Consider the following 19,436-nt stretch of genomic DNA (forward strand, 5'->3'; position numbering starts at 1 on the left):
TCTCGAAGCTGACGAATGTAATCGGTATCGGGCAACGATGGTCGATTACAGTCGCATCGAGAAAATTAAATTAGACGGAAGCAAGTCGACAAGGATCCTCCAGAATAGAGAGAGAACCTATCCGTGCGACCCGTACAAAATCGATTTCCTTTTCCCATCGGCAGTACCGTAACAAGATGAACGAGCAACAGAACCAAGTGGTGTCCCAACAACGACTGGCCCTGGCACAGCGGCAAGCGGAAATGGCGTCGATCGACGCCAGGATAGCTCAGCTGCAGGGTCGTCTTCAACGCAAGAGAGCCTTGAATCAACGACTGAGCCAGCAGCTAAGCTCCGGGAACCGTACGAATACGAGCACCGGTTTCACGGAATCGAAACTCGACTTCACTGTTGGTGGAAAGTCCAGACCAGCCGGAAATATAGCCGCGATCGAACCGTATTCCCATATACCAAACGATAACGACTTCAATCTGAACAAGAATGATCCGAAATATCAGACGCTCCCTTATAACACCAAGTTCACTGTCAATTTCAAGGCCACTGAAGATGACGTCAATAAAAATAAAATCCAACATTCGTCTAGCGCTTCCCAACTGGGACAAAGGACTGCTTTCCAGCAGTTTGGTCATCAGATCGCACATAGCCAGTCTCAATCGCATATTCAAGGTTTGTAAATGGAACAGGATCCTCTTTCTACTGTTAAACACTGCTAACCGTCTTTTATATAGACAATATAGAAAATATAAACATGTCAAACGGTCATATTATTTTCAGGTCAATCGCAAACGCTTCTGGGTACGAGTCAACAATCGCAACTCAATCAAAATCTTATCAATCAATCTGTAAATGTGCATCAAACGTGTAACAACAGCACCAGCAACAGCAATAACAACAACAACAATAACACGCTCAACAACAACAACATCAACCACAACAATAGCAGCATCAACAACAATAACACTAGCAGCAATAGTAATAACAATACCAACAATAACAATAGTAGCAACAATAACAACAATAACAACACCGTCGCTACCGCCACAACCACCGTTACCCCCGGCAATAGCAACAGCAACAGCAACATTAGCAGCACCAGCACCAGTACCACCACCACCTCCACCACCACCACTACCACCACCACCACCACAACCACCACAACCACTACCACCACCATCACAAGCAACAACAACAATAATAACAACAGCAACAGTACGAACAACAACTTGATCGGATTATCGCACAGCTTCAACTCCGAGGGATTGTCGCAAAATCTTCGAATTCACCACCACCAACAACAACAACAACAACAACCTCTGAGCCAACAGCAGCAGCAACATGGAAACGTTCAACCGAAACAACACAATGTTGGTTGCTCCACAGTATCAAATCTTGGTACAACGGTATCGATCACGCAAACACAAGGTCATAGAAGTCTTCAAACTGGCCATCAAAAGCCAGTGTCCAGCGTGGCTCCAAGTTTCTCCGTCAAATCCCAAATCTACCAAACATCTTCGACGAAGATCCATCCGGTGATGCCACAGACCTTGAGTTTGATAGGACGTGGACATGCTAATACACAAAGCTTTGTAAGTTTAAACACGCAAAACATGAATCAACAATCGCAAACGAATCAATCTATACCGAATAGTCAAACCGTCAACCAGGATCAGACGTATGCATCGAGACACGTCTATCCTGGTATTCAGCAACACTCTAATCAGAGCAACACTCACGTGGCGTCATCCGCCATGTACCAGTCTCAGCATTCTCCTAATTCTCCTTCAGGCGTTCATGCCTCATCGGGCAGCAGTAACGTTGGAAACCCAATTCAAAGATACAATTTGACCCAACCATTGACGACTCCCGCGTCTAGCGGTGAGCAAATAGACAAGATAAAATTCCCAGAGAAAAGCCAAGAGAAGTTTGACCATGCGTTATCAGCGAAACACGAACAACAGAGGTACGAGTTCAAATACGATACTCACCAGATCAAATACGAACAGCACTCGAAATACGAACAACATGGGAAATACGATCAGAACAGCAATCAACCAACGAAGCTATACGATCAATCGATCAAGCATGAACAGCTTGGTAGTCAGTCGAATAAGTACGACAATGCGTCGAAGCTCGATCAAGGGAGATACGACACTGGGACAAAATACGATCCGAATCAAAATATTCAACAGTACAAACACGATCAACACGAGGTGCGACCAACTATCAAATATGATTATAATACCGCTTTCAAACACGATTCTTCGAATAAATACGAAATTGGGGGACAGCCGTTCAAACAAGAATCAGTCAAATATGAAAACAACCAAAATAAGTTTGAACAAAGTTCCACTGTGAAGACAACGGACAAGTCGTTTGAGCTGGAGAGATTAAAAAGTGAATGCGAAAGGAAGAATTTAGGAGAGACTCGTGGTGAAGACAAATCGAAACCAGCGTTACCTCCGAAACCGAGTAAACCTAATCCTCCTCCGAGACTAACTCATCATGAGAAAGTGGATACTTCTGCCGATGGAATTGGAGAATGCAAAAACAATATTGGAATCAGTACCAGGTCCGTACGTTTCCGTTTCACGTTAATTAATTATTGTCATTAATTCAGAAGGATTAGCCTCCTCGACGATTTGTTTTCTTTTTTTTTTTTTTTTCCCCACATTGCTTAGCGAAAGGAATTTCATAGAGAACAATTTTGCGGGTGCTGTGGAAGAGGACAGCAAAGGTCTCAGGCACAGGACGACAGACCGATTACCGGGTTAATTATAAATGTTAATTAGTCCGCGATCGATTTGGCCAGTGAATCGAAGCCTGTCTAGAATAATAGACACCGAAATAGAACGACAACTGTGCCACGGAGACAACAGTTTAGTGCACGCGAGCTTTTCGATCAATCGAGACGATATATCTAGTAGTTCTTGTTTTTCGATTACTGTACTGGTGACGCGCGCTTTTCGTTTGTCACCGAGAACGTTCGTGTTTTCAGATTTTAACACTCTGCTAATTCCTCCTCCCTAATTCAAAAAATTGATTTTACCGTTAAAATTTTTCATTTGTTAAACCGGAAAGATGTAATTCCTCGTTGATACAGTACCAATCATTGTAATAAGCGAGATCCCATTCTAACTTTCTGCATGTAAAATTTGCCTCATACATTGTAACTTATCGGTTTCCCCAAAATTTATTCGAATTCCTCCGCGTTTTTTTTGGAACTCCCCTACGCATCCACACGCGCACATACACTTCTCCAAGATTGAAAATGTTTTAATCGAAATAATCGGCAGTGTTCGAATTGGTCCCATAATCGTTAAACCTCTGAACGGTTGTTAACATTAGCAAAATTTCTCATACAGAATCGAGAAAGAAGAGGACGCTCCACCAATTCCTATCTCGGAACCACCAGAATCACCTACGGAAACGCAACAACCGTTCAGCAATCACCAGATAATTAAGGCTAAACCTTTAACGTTGAAGAAAGTACCAATTTCGGAGCAGCCAAAGCTTCGCTACGCAAAGTCGAATGTTCACGTGTCAATAAATCGACGAATTGAAATGCCGCCAGCATTCCTTTTCCCCGAGAACGAAATTCCAGCAGATCTAATGCAAACGGAACAACAGCAACAGCAGTTGCACCACCACCACCACCAACAACAACAGCAACAGCAACAGCAACAACAACAACAACAACAACAGCAAGTCATTGATACGACGGATAATTGCAAAAAGCCTAGTACATTGATTAATGAAGATACTGTTAGTAATGAAAAGCTGGAAGAAGCAGATATTATCGACGCTCTGAACATAATCAACATCGAAGACAAAACGAAGGTACAAAAGGAGTCGGATAGAAAAGGAGACGTGGACGTAGACGGAAAGAACAGCGAAGTAATGAGAAGAAAAAAGGGGAACCTAAAGTCAAGTACTGGAAAGGTAAACCTCTCTAGGAGGGTGTCCTTCGACCCTCTGGCTCTTTTACTGGATGCCAGTCTTGAAGGTGAACTTGAGCTGGTGAAGAAAACCGCCAAAGAAGTGGCGAATCCTAGTTCGGCGAACGATGAAGGAATCACGGCGCTTCATAACGCCATTTGTGCCGGTCACCTTGAAATCGTCAAGTTTCTCGTCGAATTCGGTTGCGATGTGAATGCACAGGATAGCGATGGGTGGTAAGAAGACTAGTTCAACACATACGTTTTAGTGATTGTCTTTTATGTTTAGTAGATACTCTATTGATGGTCCTGTTGGTAGGACTCCGTTACACTGTGCTGCGAGTTGCAATAACCTATCGATGGTCAGATTCTTGGTCGAACATGGCGCTTGCATCTTCGCCACCACCCTTTCTGACCACGAAACCGCGGCAGAGAAGTGCGAGGAGGACGAAGAAGGTTTCGATGGCTGTTCAGAGTATTTGTACAGTAAGTATTTGATGATTTCTCCTATTTTGTTTTCGCCAATATGCGTAGCAACACTAATTCACACAATATTATGCAACTGTGAACAAACGGACTACGATGGGTACTGTTTGTAGGTGTTCAAGAGAAACTTGGTATTATGAACAGTGGCCAGGTGTATGCAGTATTTGACTACGAGGCGCAACATAGCGACGAACTGACCCTAAAGAATGGCGATTCTCTCGTTGTGCTTCGGAAAGGTGATGATAACGAAAGAGAGTGGTGGTGGAGCAAACTAGGACATAAGGAGGGTTACGTGCCTCGAAATTTACTTGGTGTAAGTTTCAAACCAAACGAAAGCGTATATTCGTAAATGATCATAAATTACTTTGTCTTTAACATTCTTCCGCAAGTTAGATAATTTTAGTTTAAACTTATTGATCCAAAAATGAAAACACACAAAATACTATTTTAGGAATATGAGAGGTAATAGTCCGCAAAATGTCTCCCCTATCCTAACGTCTCTCCCATCCTAGTGGACAAACCAAATTATCATCCACCTATCCTCGTAATTTGCAGATAATTACGCTGATCAGCCTATGTGAAGCACATATTGTAGGTTGCTTCTAAGTACAGACATCTTTATATATCTTTTGTTCTATATAAAAAAGAAAAAACATATGTCTTGAATATGGACTGGTAAATTTATTTGTTTCAGCTGTATCCAAGGGTGCAGCCAGTGAAAGTGGACTAAGACACATGTAGAACGACTCGATGTAACACCTGATAATTTGACATTACCACAGTATTCGATTCACAGCTTTAGCTCGTTACATGTCATAGTTTGACACATTACCAATGTTATTACTCTTATTTAATAACGTTTGATTTCATCGACGAAACGATTAAGAAAATTCTCTATAACGTTCTTTTTTATACGAGTATTTTATAAGAGAAAGAATCGCCAATCATTAGTAAGCCCGGGATTATGGGTCATAACTTATTCCCGTTGAAATGTTACTCGTCGCGACATAAATCGATAAGAAATGCCTTCGCGTACAGTGATGAGACAACACTTTTCCGCTGAACGCGTGAGAGAATATCGAATAATGATATCGACTGAAACACGCAGTGTAATAAATAATTAAGTATCATAATTAGTTAAACCGAGAAAGAGTAGCTTTTTGCTCTGTTGATCGATCGAACGCACGCGCGCGCACACTCTGGTTCGATCTGAATACATTAAGAAATTATTTGCCTACCGTACTCGGTCGTTTGCCAGTTCCTTCATCGAAACAGTACAAAAAAAGAACGATTGAATTTCTCTTTTCGTAGTCCCTGCTTTTAACTCCAACGACACACATAATTTAACGTATCCTCACATAAAGGATGAAATATTGGCGTTATGATAAAGATATTTGCAAAATCCCTGTTTGTAGTTATTCTTGTTACGGGGCCTAATACTCAAAAGAGCCTATTAAAAATCGAAATACGATCTCTTATTAATGCAATTTCACTGTCGTGACTATTATTCATTTGTAGGAATTTTCATTTATTCGCACATCAATCATCATCTCACTCTCCGAAAATTTATTGAAAGAACCTTTTTGAGCGATGCTCCACTCTACGAAGAGGAATATTTATTGTTGCGATACACATTCTACTCAAATAGATATAGACGTACTTAAATGTTCGATTTGTTTCACCTAAATGTTTCTATTTAGATGAAGTCAGATTTCGAAGATGCTGCGTTTGTTGTTTAGCAAAGTTTGCCAAATTCAACGTCAACGACTTGTGGCAGGCTTTTGGAAATATCATTAAAGAATGTATAGTGTATTCTTGCCAATACGTACTTTAAGACAGATCTGTAATCGGAAGTAAACGCCTCAAAACAGAGATATCCCAATGAGAGGCGATCCGATGGAGTATTTGGCCATTCTTTGGGCTATCTCTGACATCACAATCGACTAAACTTGTATAAGTAATAATTATGATCCAGGTCCAAAAAATTCAAATATCCCGATCGGAAAGATTCTGAGCATACGGTTCACTGTCAGAAATGTACATGTACGCAGGAGATACGTATGATCCTCAGAAAACTTCTGACGTACACTCGTAAATGAAATATGTGCCTTTCGAAAGTAATAATGGATATATTATGTGTAATAATGCATGATATATTACGACGAATAAATTGTTTTTAATAAAAACTTCTCATAAATATTCTTTATTATTACGATGATACAGGTAAATGATAAATTACTGAGAGGAGAAAAAAGCAAGAGCAAAAGTAATATATGTACATATATATATATATATATTAGACACGTATACACACATACATATATATTTTTTTAAAAAATGCTGCGGAAATATTCATGTGAGATGTTAAAATTGTATAAATATCATAAAATTAGGGGCAATAAAATGTCCATTATAGTTTATAAATACTTAAAGACTTCAACGATACGCATATCTGAAATAATTTAGTCCCTATTAAGAATAGTAATTATTACATGTTTCTCAAACAATGCGTCTTTTGTCAATATAGCGAGAATAATAATTACGACGTTGAAAAACTTACAACAAATACTTGAAGTTTTACGGTACAAAAATATAATCTTAAATACTCTTACGACTACGTGTTAATACCATTCCATACAAATCTCAGAGTAATTGAAACGCTATCATAAAAAATGTGTTAAAAAATATAAATGAACTAACAGTGAAACCTGTTATTAACTTGACAGAATATTCACATTACGAGTATCAAAATTAAAATTGATCTATATATTAAAAAATATATCTATGTATATTTTATATTGTATATATATATATATATCTATATAGTAACAAGTATGGCTTTTGTTATTTAGGTCGTTGACGGAAAAAGCGTACTTAAGTTTCGTTGTTTTTTGCTTCAATTACCAATTGTAGGCAAACTTTTACATCTTCATAGTCTGCGACCATTGCATTGAGCCTAAGAAATGACACGTTTCAAAGTATACTAGTTTACTGCAGATTCCTCTCACATTACCACAAATGTATCAACAATTCAATTAATTCCATGCAGCTGGAAATGGTTTATTAACACAATCTCGTGTGATTGTAACTGCATTTGCATTGTTAATTATATTGATACATTTGTAGTGATTAAATATGATATTGTCCAATCTACTTGGTTACATTTAATATTGTTTTATCTTGCAAATACCTTTCAGCAAACATATCTAACATAGGGCCCACAAAGTTTCCTTTTTTCAAAGCTTGAGAACAGAAGTATGTCAAATGTTTAAAACATTTGTGTGTCAAGTTATGTAGACTCTGACTTTGATTTTCACACGTTACTATTTCTTTTGTAACAGTCCATGCAGCATACACATAATGTATCAGTGACATCCAATGCTGTGATTCTAATAGTCTCTTTCCATGATCTATAATGGCCTTCTACACAGAGTTAACGCAACGTTAATCATAAATTGAAATAACAAAGCTTCAAGTCAAAAGGTATAAAAGGTGCAAAAGGGAAGATCCAATAATTGTATATAGAGAAACACTGCACCTGATAAGCATCTAAATGCATATATGTACATTTACTGGTCGAGTCCTCTGAGCCAAGTATTATGCTAGCATGAATATTACACTGCAATTTATTTAAAGTATCGATCAATGGTTGTATATCAGCCACCGGCATTCTTTTTAAGAGAACACTGCATAGTTTCTCATCTCCAGATAAAGAACCATCTTCTTGCATAGCTATCAAGTCCACAATCAGTCGTACTAATTGCTCGTGACTAAGACCTCGTAAACCGTTTACTAGATTACCAGTAAAATGTATCTCTGATTTATTACTAGCTAGCGAGCTTTGCGATCTTTTCTTTTTTTCCGGCGTTGTAAATTGAGATTCATTAGAGTCGCTAAGAGAAAGTCTTTTTCTTGGTGTATTCCTTAACATCATATTTGATTTTGATGGGCTCTTTACCGGTGTACGATCTCTAGAACTTAAACTGAAAAATATTCCATTGTAGTTTCAGTTGTACTCTTTCGACATGAACAAGAGTGTATAACTTCTTTCACATCTATATTTTGTTAGTTACAAATCTACATACATGTACTAAAATGTTTTTTTTACCTAAACAGACTATTTCTTTTACATGTATCGAGGTCAGGTGACCAAACTATGGTTTTAGAGCGACGTCCACGTTTTTGTATCACTAATTCGTCAGGGCTTGGTGCAGGGCTCCAAGAATCAGACCCATGTCGACTGTTTAAAAAGTTGTCCATTGCATTAACTTCCGTGGAAGCAACCTCTCCTGAAACACGAGAATTAAAATTAAAAGAAATAAACAAAGAATAATTGTTGTCACAGAGATGTTGAGAAAGGCACCAGGCGATGATGCGGAATTATTGATAGGAATCACAGCTAAAGCTTGTCGAACAGATCTCCTACGCGTTCCATCGGGTCTTCGCAAAAAATCTCTGGTTGTGGGAGTATTCATTTCTTATAAGACAATTCAGAACTTTTCGTCCGAACGAACACTTGTACGTCTTTGATGAAACGCGACTGCTTCAGTATGACGCGTAAAATAACACTTGTTTGTGCTACCACTTCAATATTTAATTGTTTTCCATATTTTGCCGACGAATAAATGCAACTTTCATTCAATGCGTTAAAAACATTTAAAAAAATACATTCTATATTAAAAACAACACGTAAAAAAATCTATCACAACAATACACTAAGTCTACTGCGACACAACAGGTAGTAAAATGGCGGGAATGAACCTGATTGGTCTTTTCCAATGTAACATAAGTTTTTACCATTTTTGTGTCACACCCAACATTATCAATTTGAAATATATAATACTACAACGCCAGTGTTAGGATTAGTGTTAGAAATAACGAACTATTAATAAATTTTCATAAAGGAATGAATTTAATTTGTCAGCGGCCTTGGTTGATAGCAAAGGTAACGGATCTCGTAGATCAGTCTTCGACTTTTGACCGAGTTCAAGTGTAATTAATACATGTTATTCATATGATGTCATTTATATTTATATGATTTAGTCAATTGTAGTTTCCCAGAGTTATCGTTCTCAAGCACAGAAGGCGCAATAAAATCAATGACTATTCATAGGGTCGATAAGTAAGCGTTACATACCTATTCTATACTTGTTCTATGACGGAACGACATGACCAAACGATGTAGTGTAATCACTGTAGTGCACGTGACTGTTTACGTTCGGTTTCGATCGGTTTTGATTTAAACATATCGAAGATGTCCACGCGGGAGGAAATAAAAGGACAATTAAAAGAACTATTGGCATTAAAACGTAGTGGAGAATTAGACTCTGAGGAAAAGCTAAATTCAGACGATGATCATTTGTGGCGAGGTTATATTACTTACGATCGTTTAGAAAACTGTGTGCAACATCGTGATGATGAGGTACGTACATAAATTTATGGAATGTACAACTTTTTGTAATTTCGATAAAGTTTTGAACTTTCAATTCCATGCAATTAAATGTTTACGTTTGTTTCAGATTAAATTGAATACACTTGCACTCATTATAGAGTCAAAGAAAAATACTTTGAGATTCACCTGTAAAGAACTAGACATAATAGTCTTATTTTTGCGTGTTAATTTGAAAGAAAAATTAGAGTTCGTACCCCTAATAAAGAAGGTAAGATGAGTAAAAATGAAAAATCAAGATCAAAATTTCTGTAGTAAGGCTCAATATTTTCTGTAGGCATTGAAGCGAATGAAAGATAGCTTGGCTGTTATGCGGAGACAATGTATTCAAGAAGAAAAAATGAGGAACTGGTATGAAAAGAACTGCAATTCCTTAAAATATGGGCAGGAAGTGTTAGATGAATCTCGTAGGATGTTGTGTGAACTTGAAATGGATATAAACAAATATTTTTGTACTTTTCAATCTCTGCACAATATGTGTATATGTGAACCTGATGCTACATATTACAGAAGACGATCATCTTTAGAAATATTACTTTTAATGAGAGATTTATTAGATAATGAATTTAAACATATTATCTGGAATGCTGAGCAAGTAAAGGCATTGTTCAATTTACTATTATTAGATACATACGAATCTAATAAAGAAATGGCTTTTAATTTAATAAAATCAATAGATCCAGTCTTGTTGCAATTAGACAATGAAAGTCATGTTTATAATATTATCATAGTGGCTATTGAATTAGGAAACAGTATCAGACCTATCGACAGTGTCACAGCTACATATATGTTAAAAGTCAGTATGCTGTCACCTGTTATACAAAACATACTTGAAAATTGCTTTGATTTAACAAAATGGTCAGAAAATGTAACAGAAGCAACTGTATTACAATTAGTATTAATTTTGTTGAAAAAATTAAAGGTACTTTTTAAAAGTAAAAGGGTTATTTTACCTCCTTTGTATCATCCATAGCAGGAAAATAATGAGTTTTATTCTTACAGGATTCCTTAATTGGTGCTAGGGAAAATATAGTAATGACAGTTACTAAGCATTCTTTGTATGGGTATCTTTTCTGTATCAGAAGCTTGCTACTTGAATGTAATATAGGAAATGTAGGAAAGAACTATTTATGGCAAAGTAGCATCTCAGAGCTGGTAGATGTATGTTTTGAATTAAGTTATGCTGTTTCTTTCATAGTAAATAATTCTTCACCTGAAGGACATTTACCAATGGACTTGAATTTACAAACTATTCATGAATTATGCAATTTATCATCCGAAAAGCAAGTGGTAACACCACAAATGGTGCTTCTTTGTTCTTGGCGTACTGTAAAAGAAATTAGTTTATTATTTGGTTTCCTCTCTACCAATGCAACAATATGTAAAGACAATTGTTGTATGGGGCTCTTGAATGAAAATCAGGTAAAACTTATTAGTAATACCTTTACTTAAAAAGATAAAGAAGAACATGTTTATACAGCAATCAGCTGAATTAATATTTCAACAGATCATTAGGATAGGAGAGCACTTGGTTACTTTACTTACTGAAACAAAGCATAGAGGGGCATTTGAACAGACTTATGTAGGTTTCAGACAGTTGTGTGCTTATCTTTGGCGTTCAAACAGGATAAAATTAAACCAGCTGCCTATAAGATGGTTGCATCAAATTTTAATTATGGTAACTGGCTTAAGACAAGAAAACTCAAAATTGTGTGCAACTAGAAGAAGTGCAGGTGTGCCATTTATGATACAGGTAAACAAGATTTAACTATGCTTCATATATTTCTAGCATTATATCTTGTAACACATAATTCTGCTCAATAGGGTTTACTATCTACAGAATCTCGCAAATATAAGGATACACAAACTACGACTTTCCATTCTGTAATGAAAATTTTATTAGGATTTACAGAGCTGCAAAGTATAAACTTGTGGGGTGACATAAAGCAGTTAATATATAGAAACTCAGTGTTTTCGGAATATGAAAATACAGTTGAATTCTCAAAATGTAATGATGATCAGTACATAAGCGAAAACACGATTCGTGTGATTGAAATTAAGATTCACGCTCTAAATATCCTTAGGGCGATTTTTAGACATTCTCATCTAGCAGAGGTGGTAGACAATTACGCAGAAGCTGGTTTAATAGCGGCATTTAAGAGCTATGATGCTGTAACTTGGGCGGTACATTCAACACATGAATAATTATAATTCTTTAATTTTCGAACGAAATGTATGAATTGCGAATATTTGTACAGGAGAGGAATGCCGCAACATTACTTTTTAGTGCACTCGTTGTTAGAATTTTCGGCGTACAAAGGACGAAAGATCATATCAATCTTACCACGGATAATAAAATGAATTATAGAGTATTTTTTGAAAGGTACTCCAGTTTGCTACCTTTCATTTTAGATGAGTTGCAAAAGTTTGCGATAATCAATAATGTTGCTATAAAGTCAAATGTGCAATCAATTTTATTACTTTTATCTCGATTGTATCACTGTTACAACTCCGAATCTATTAATATCGAATGGAAGGTATATAGTTACGAATCATTTTGTTATGGTTTAATTTAATGATAAAAATAGTATGTATGTTACAGATCAGTAATCTTATTGGTTTAGTTATACAATGTTCTAATAGTCCGATATACGAAACACGTAAGTTAGCAGCTAGAGCACTAGCAGCTTTACTAACGGAACAGTCTGCGACGAGGATTTTGACAGAATTAATTGAAAATATAATAAAAGCAGAAAAATGTCACCCGTCGTTGAATTTAATACATGGTTACATGTTACAGGTACGTGAAAATGCTGTCAAATGAATTGTATACGAAACTTAACTGATCACGATTGTTCCTTTTTTAGATACTTGAAATATTGAAACAGTTTCAGTTGAGACAATATCAGTTATTTAACGTAGATTGGGATAAATTTGTAAAAAAAACAACTTGGATCTTGAAAGATTTGGAACGTGAGAGCTCTAATTCTCCGTGTTTTTTATTGGCTACAGCTTATATAAATATCTGTCATGAAATACATAAAGGAAATAAAATGTAAGATGTAACATTGAGGCCATTTAATTGAAATAGAAATGTGATTGATGTTGTAATTGCAGGTGTATGAATCAACATCATCGCTTATTACATACGCTCGTTCCACATTTAGTAAAAGGTGAAAAGTTGAAACAGGGTCCTGCGCAAGACGAATATATGGTGTCTGTTTTAAAGTTTCTACATTCCGTAGCGAAAGAAAGCATATTAATTTCAGAAAACTTATCAGTTTCGATATATTCGCAAAGTTTAGTAATTCCAGAAACGCGGGTTGTTGCATGGTCTGCTATTACGGATATTATCAATGAAATGTCCAGTACGATTTCCTTACCGTTATTAAAGTATGCCGTAAACCTGATTTACGATTCGAAACAGGACATCCATAGGTATAATCCAGAAGTGCAAGATGCAATGTTTAACTTCTTATACAACAGTTTGACGTTCTTAAATCAGTCCGATTCGAGCTGTGTAAGAAATATGGATATCGGTAAATTCGTATTGAATGACTTGCGATCAAACGATAATGAAAATCTTTATCGTGAAAGGGATTCTTATCTGAGGCTACTTGGACAGTCGTATGTAACTATAGTTTCTCTTATTGGCGTAAGTATATGTTACAATTTAATTATTAGTTGATTTAAAAAAAAAAGGTGCGTAAGTATATCTTTTCATAAAGGACGCTCACACGATTGATCAAGAATGTATTAACGACATATACAACAGTTTTTGTGACAATTTATGGATCGCATCGTTGAACACAAATTTAAGAACTTCGGTTTTCCGCATAATGGAAGATCTCTTTTTGATATGTTATAAAAATAAGGAAGATCGCTGTACGTTGTGATTATTTCCTAGTACTATGCTTATACTCGATCAATGCACCGACTCAATGTGTTGTTACAGTTGTACAGGTTCAATGGTGGACGACGGTGTTGCAACTTTTATTAGACAACAATCCTGAAGTGCGACACGAGGCACTTACATTGATCGAGCATATTCCAATAGATTGTTTGTTAAACAAGACGCCTTCTTATATAAATTTATTCCTTACGAAGTTCTATGCATATATGTGCAACAAAGATCCTGAGTTTATATGTGTTGTTCTATTCTGTTGGAGCATTTCGCTGCAAAAGGATACGGTATATGAAATGGATGAGACAGACGTAAGTAAATAATAAAGAGTAGAAAAATGGGAAGAAATTCTATTTATGTACGTACATGATTCGCAAAATTAATTGTTTTTATACCAGGTATTCGATAGATGTACGAATTACGATTTTTTTGAACCACTAGAGTTATCGAAGAGTTGTGCTACATTCTTGACAGAGCATACATATTTTTTTATAGACACTGTATTATCAGATTGTATCATTGATTGGGCAAATTCACGCTTAAATGTAGAATTTATAAAGTCTATATCGTTTCGAACGCTTTTAAAGAATTACGAAAATTATATTCCCGCCCTTGAGGAAAGATTACAAGATACTTTAGATCCAATGTATAAATGTAAATTATTGCACGTTTTAGCATACAGAGAATTTAGTCGGATATTATTAGAATACGATAAGCTTTGAACTGTATAATTTGCACAGTTGAACGCATTATATCCATATTATACGTTATACAGAATAAACGAAACTTTTTCACAGAAACTTTGGCGTTCTTTGTCATATTTAATATATGAAAAATTATTTCATGTATGAACAGAGAAAGAATGTCTACACAGTAAGAAATGTATGAGAAAAATGTTGAGTGTAAGATTGAAATTTTTAAATGTGAGAAATTGAGAGGAATTAGCCGTTCGTAACGCTTGTTGCCGAAAGGAAGAAAGAAGTTGAATCGAATCGAATCGAATCGAATCAGATCAGATCAGATCAGATCAGATTAGATTATAATTAGATGAATAGGAACAAGTGTTGATAGTTGTAGACTATGAGCGGGAGGGAATAAACGTTGGGTGGGGAAATATCCCTAGATGTTTGATGGTAGAGAATTTAGTTGAATCGTTTAACGCGAGTAGTCGCCACTATCGCAGGCTGACGTTCGCCGACTCGGTACGTATTTCGACTATTTCGTGCTATCGTACCGCGGATTCGTTAGATTTTCGCGTTTTTCGCGCCTCTGCGTTGTGACCATCGGGTATTAGTGCGCGTCAACGATCTTTATCCACGTTAAACAAGAGTGAGCATGCCTACGAATAACTGGACGGATTAAAAGCTAAGGAAAAGCATCGAAGAAAAGTGTGACCGTGTGTGTACCAGGCATGGAGTTGATTCAGTGCGCTCGTTTCAAATCGTTACGAGCCGTTACCGCAGTCCCCGTAGAACCGAGGTGAGTTCTGTCGACGTAAACATGCGTGATCGCCTTTTGACGTACATCCTTTCACTTTCGATTCGAACTGTTATTCTGTTCCCGTGAGATTCTCTCACTTTCTCGTGTTTCACCATGTCCTATGACCTACTTGTTGTGCAAGCTGTCATTTCTCGATTAGAAGAGTATTTCTGTTCTGGGACGGTTCTACGGACGAATCCGTCTATGTTTCGCGACGACCACGGGACCTCGTCAGCCTTTCTCACCTAGTGTTTCGGACGAAAACAGTCGTATGGACGAGAGAAAGGAGAGACAGCGATCAGGGGAGTAGGGGAGTAGGGGAGTAGGGGAGTAGAGGAGTAGAGGAGCAGGGAAGTCGTGGAGTAGAAGAGTAGAGTAGAGGAGTAGTGGAGTAGAGAGCTGGGGAACAAGCTTGAAACAGAAAGATCGAGCGAAAGCAGCGAGAACGAGTTTCAGACTAGCACTGCCAGTTCTCGTTCGACATCTGCGATTCCTAAAGTAAGAGTGCGTTCTTTCCCAAGACGCGACATGTTAAATAGCCTTCGCGTTTGATCAACTAACGGAGCCTTCTCGAACGATCTTTCTTCATTTCTCTCTCTCTCTCTCTCTCTCTCTCTCTCTCTCTCTCTCTCTCTCTCTTTTTATTCCTCTTTCGTTTGCTCACTCTCGCTTGCTCTCCAGCCTCCCTTCCTCCCACCCTTTTTTCTTCTCTCTCCGCTCGTCTTCTTCGTTCCTCTCTTTCTCCGCGTGGAGAAAGGTCATCGGTCTCAAATTCATCTTTTGTCCACGCCTTAGGTTGTACAATTAGCCACCTTAAGCAGTAGCAAATATGTCACGACATATTTTCTATGAAATTAAACTCGTTTTATATCATCATAGAGAGATCGATGTTATTTGTTCGTGTGTAATAGAATGGGAATGGGTGAATGGATAATGGATCTTTTTTTGTCATCGAAAATGTATGTATATCCGTAATATGTATATTGTCGTGTCTGATTATCTCTGTTACAAAAATTTATCTAATCTTCTTCGAATAGTGTGATCAGAAACAGATTTTACGATCGTTTATAATTGACGCATACTATTACATACGTATGTTTAAGACAATAAAATTTGAAATTGTTACTATCGCATGTTTGAAATTTCGTATTATAGTCTGTATCTTGGAAAATATAAGGACAACTTTTCTGCTTCCTGTGCTCTCCTGCTTATTTCGATTCGACGATCAGGAAAAACATTCGACCGTTAAGGTGAATGAATATAAAATTGACGTATCAAGCATCTATTTGTTTCATGTATCAAAGTTGCGCTGACAACTTGTTCCCCTATTAAAATTAACAATAACGTTGAGCAATATGTATATACAACGTTTTAATCATTAAACAAAACAACGTTTTAATCATTAATTGACTCGATCTTTATACATTATAGCTTGTTCTCTCAGATGCAATTAGATTAAGAAATAGAATGATGTATGTACGTATGTTGCTAAACGCGTATTGCATATCAAGAATAATCGATAGCTAGTTGTTATAATTTGAGATTTTCAGTGAATAATCAGGGTTTCCCGCGTTTTTGCTACTCGTGGGGCGCATCAGTCGAGAAATTGAGTTTTCGTCGAATGCGCAACCTAAATGCGCATATTACACCGCGCCATCACACTACCTTTCGGTGTCAGTGTCGACTCGACTATGGTACATATGACACGTTAATTTCTCTCGGTTGGTTGAGAGGCGTTTAGGGAGGCGTTTAGGGAGGCGTTTAAAGAGGCGTTCAGAGAGGCGTTGCTGGCATTTCGTATTTTTGTTAGTGTCTAAACTACATCAGACTACCTTTCTATTTTACGATTTACAATTTACGATTTTATTACACGATATGCTGTTACAAGTTGAAATATGAGAAAGTTACGCTTAAAGTTGTTTGTCTGTAGTCATACTTACAGGTATCTTTTAGTGCGCGATAATGCCTAGGTATGTGCGTGTGTGCGTACGTTTGTGACAGTACTGTATATACTGTCCTGCAAAAAGTTCGTATCGCTTGTCTGTTACGCTACAATTGTGTTGCATCCTGGTTAGAATTTTGATTAAAATGATTAAAATGAAAAATATTTGATTGGCCCTTCTATTAGTTTATTAACGGGAAAGTAATAAGTAGATTTATGAAAATATCAATTGATGGAATAATTGAAAATGATACATGTTAAATTCGATGTGAATCGTATCGCTTTGATGGTGCCGCCGTATACTGATATTTCCCGCAATATCGGTTCGATTATTAGAAGATTTGTACTCGGTTGGAGCTTATAGTGGATCCCGTAAAATTTTGATACACGTTTTCTATCATCGATCGGATGTCATAAAATCGGGTTACCGGCTGGCCCGATTCAAATGTTCGAATGCTCTCGCGGTGAAAAGTTTATTTACTTACTGACGCGTAACAACTAACAACACGTTTGCAAAAAGTTGAACGAATACACATGTAGGCGTGTAACAGAATGACCGCTGTCGTGAGCGATGATTTTCCGTAGACATCAAGGTTCTGTATTACTTATTTAGAGAGGACGGAGTATTTCTGTTTGTGGATTAATCTCGAGAAGGTACTCGGTGATGATGATACATAGCTGATGCATAGTCGGATCGAAAAACAGTAGGGAGTTTTTCGTAGTGAAAATTGCATATCGGTATGGTTAGGAAATGGTGCGCTACCGCAACGGATGTTTCTCGTAGATTTTCGAGACCGAGCTTGGTTGATGCCTGTTCTAGCCGCAATTAGCATTCCTGATGTATTCGCGTCACGTATCCAAGGTGTACATATAGTAGGTTGTTCGCACGCGACTCTACGCGAGACACGTTCTTTATTTTCCTGCGTGTTCATTCGGCCCGGAGAAATTGCACGGAAAGCAACGCGAAGAACGAGTAGAGTGAGAAATAGAAAGGAATGTGTGGCGTGGCCTCTCGTAACGATAGTTTGTTCTTCAAATTTCCTTTTCTGTTTGTTTAAGTTTAAGATGCGACGCGACTGAGGACCGTGGTATTGGTAAGGAGATCAGGTGATTGATATCGAATGCTCGAGTGATCAGTAACGCGATTTATGGACGAGCCTTTCGACGCAAAGTAGCCCTGTTCGGTTGTGACCGAGACGTATAAAGGCTGCTGCCTCCGAGGAACCTCGAAGTCTTAGAGCCTCTGAGGAGTCCAGGGCTCGAGGCTTCAATTGAGGGGTTTCCGTCGCGCTTCGCATAACGCGAAAACTGTTCGAAGGTTGATTTGAAATTTATTCATGGACCTCTGCGAGATCACTAGCTGCTTCTGCGGTGTCTTCCCTATACACGTATATTAATGTACATTTATGGGTATAGGTATTGTTCGGCATTATATCATAAACCGTGTAGTCTGACGACATATCTCGTAGTAGGCATGTGTACCTGCCTATCAGATAGGATAAGGTTGGTGAGCCAGGCTGAAAAAGAATGAACTGACCTTCTATGAATACGTAATTTTATTACGATCAAGAATTATGTTGCGTCTATCGATCGATCGGTCAACCGTCTCGGTGTAACATAAGCTAGTAACACGAGTAAGGCTAGCATAGACAGAGGATCGTTGTAGATTTTCGACGTGTCTATTACATAACGTTCATTTAACGATAACATTCGCAGATCTATCCGTGTCCATCCTAAGCAGAGTTTCGCGTTCGAACAAATTGTTGAAACATTTTTCCGCAAATTTTCGTAGGTATTTTGATATCATGTCATATCACTGGATGAAATTGATCGACAAAGAGCAAAATTCAGCGTAATTTTTGTTGGTGTTTCTTCGTTCTAGTAACCGGATACCTCTTTGTCAGAGTCAGCATTGCCGACAAATGCTTCGCTCGCGGTAATTGCAGAGTGGAACGTTACACGACCCACCCCTCCATCCGGTTTTTCATTTGGCCTCTTTTAGCGTCGACCTTAAAATAAACTTTGTAGCCCTGCGTCGTCGTAGTGTAGTAGTCATCGCTATGGATGCTGTCGGCGTCGCCGTCGCCGTCGCCGTCGCCGTCGCCGTCGCCGTCGCCGTCGCCACCGCCACCGCCACCGTCACCGCCACCGCCGGCACCCGTCGTACGTGTTCTATGTCTCGCTCTTTGTGATTTTCTCTCTCTCTCTCTCTCTCTCTCTCTCTCTCTCTCTCTCTATCCA

General features: G+C 37.8%; 4 protein-coding genes across 20 annotated transcripts in view; 3 read left to right on the forward strand and 1 right to left on the reverse strand.

The window, feature by feature from the left end:
* LOC143186915 (uncharacterized) overlaps positions 1-5,825 on the forward strand; it is a 56,566-nt gene extending 50,741 nt beyond the window's left edge. For all 7 annotated transcript variants that reach the window (XM_076390777.1, XM_076390776.1, XM_076390779.1 and 4 more), the window contains 6 exons: positions 165-666; positions 775-2,569; positions 3,363-4,172; positions 4,255-4,421; positions 4,535-4,734; positions 5,116-5,825. In XM_076390777.1, coding sequence (XP_076246892.1) covers positions 165-666; positions 775-2,569; positions 3,363-4,172; positions 4,255-4,421; positions 4,535-4,734; positions 5,116-5,151 — 3,510 coding nt within the window. In that variant the 3' untranslated portion in view covers positions 5,152-5,825. The remainder of the gene's footprint in view (positions 1-164; positions 667-774; positions 2,570-3,362; positions 4,173-4,254; positions 4,422-4,534; positions 4,735-5,115) is intronic.
* Positions 5,826-6,770: 945 nt separating this feature from the next.
* On the reverse strand, positions 6,771-9,123 carry LOC143186919 (uncharacterized). The gene is made up of 5 exons (XM_076390786.1): positions 8,785-9,123; positions 8,530-8,710; positions 7,960-8,404; positions 7,612-7,844; positions 6,771-7,377 (listed from the first exon to the last, which is right to left on the reverse strand). The coding sequence occupies exons 1-5, from the start codon at positions 8,894-8,896 to the stop codon at positions 7,296-7,298; spliced, it is 1,053 nt and encodes a 350-aa protein (XP_076246901.1). The 5' UTR covers positions 8,897-9,123; the 3' UTR covers positions 6,771-7,295.
* Positions 9,124-9,132: 9 nt separating this feature from the next.
* Positions 9,133-14,568, forward strand: Thada (Thyroid adenoma-associated protein homolog). 2 transcript variants are annotated; one of them, XM_076390781.1, is made up of 15 exons: positions 9,133-9,366; positions 9,475-9,543; positions 9,607-9,843; positions 9,941-10,081; positions 10,148-10,792; positions 10,873-11,292; positions 11,378-11,623; positions 11,695-12,054; positions 12,129-12,407; positions 12,473-12,670; positions 12,738-12,925; positions 12,988-13,525; positions 13,599-13,755; positions 13,826-14,085; positions 14,173-14,568. In XM_076390781.1, exons 3-15 carry the CDS (start codon positions 9,676-9,678, stop codon positions 14,494-14,496), a joined length of 3,924 nt encoding a protein of 1,307 aa, XP_076246896.1. In that variant the 5' UTR covers positions 9,133-9,366; positions 9,475-9,543; positions 9,607-9,675; the 3' UTR covers positions 14,497-14,568. The 2 variants fall into 2 exon arrangements, with proteins under 2 accessions (XP_076246896.1, XP_076246897.1); XM_076390782.1 differs by lacking the exons at positions 9,133-9,366; positions 9,475-9,543 and having other exon boundaries at positions 9,569-9,843; positions 11,378-11,603; positions 11,774-12,054.
* Positions 14,569-14,915: 347 nt separating this feature from the next.
* Positions 14,916-19,436, forward strand: part of LOC143187385 (uncharacterized protein CG43867) — a 35,277-nt gene continuing 30,756 nt past the window's right edge. For 8 of the 10 annotated variants that reach the window (XR_013003194.1, XM_076391562.1, XM_076391571.1 and 5 more), the window contains exon 1: positions 14,916-15,253. The gene's annotated coding sequence lies outside the window, so the exon portion shown is untranslated. Of the gene's footprint in view, positions 15,254-15,701; positions 15,752-19,305; positions 19,359-19,436 lie in introns of those variants that run through there. The other 2 variants (XM_076391564.1, XM_076391565.1) reach the window with 2 other exon arrangements.

Source organism: Calliopsis andreniformis, unplaced genomic scaffold, assembly GCF_051401765.1.
Source record: "Calliopsis andreniformis isolate RMS-2024a unplaced genomic scaffold, iyCalAndr_principal scaffold0022, whole genome shotgun sequence".
NCBI classification, from domain to species: Eukaryota; Metazoa; Arthropoda; class Insecta; order Hymenoptera; family Andrenidae; genus Calliopsis; species Calliopsis andreniformis.

What these genes read in the sequence shown, in the direction of transcription:
- LOC143186919 (XM_076390786.1), bottom strand. Translation starts at nt 8,896, where the DNA reads ATGAATACTCCCACAACCAGAGATTTTTTGCGAAGACCCGATGGAACG. An exon ending in TAATTCCGCATCATCGCCTG is followed by an intron (nt 8,711 to 8,784) that starts GTGCCTTTCTCA and finishes CTCGTGTTTCAG; the next exon opens with GAGAGGTTGCTTCCACGGAA. An exon ending in TTAGATATGTTTGCTGAAAG is followed by an intron (nt 7,378 to 7,611) that starts GTATTTGCAAGA and finishes GTCATTTCTTAG; the next exon opens with GCTCAATGCAATGGTCGCAG.
- Thada (XM_076390781.1), top strand. Translation starts at nt 9,676, where the DNA reads ATGTCCACGCGGGAGGAAATAAAAGGACAATTAAAAGAACTATTGGCA. An exon ending in TTTTGTTGAAAAAATTAAAG is followed by an intron (nt 10,793 to 10,872) that starts GTACTTTTTAAA and finishes TTATTCTTACAG; the next exon opens with GATTCCTTAATTGGTGCTAG. An exon ending in TACATGGTTACATGTTACAG is followed by an intron (nt 12,671 to 12,737) that starts GTACGTGAAAAT and finishes TTCCTTTTTTAG; the next exon opens with ATACTTGAAATATTGAAACA.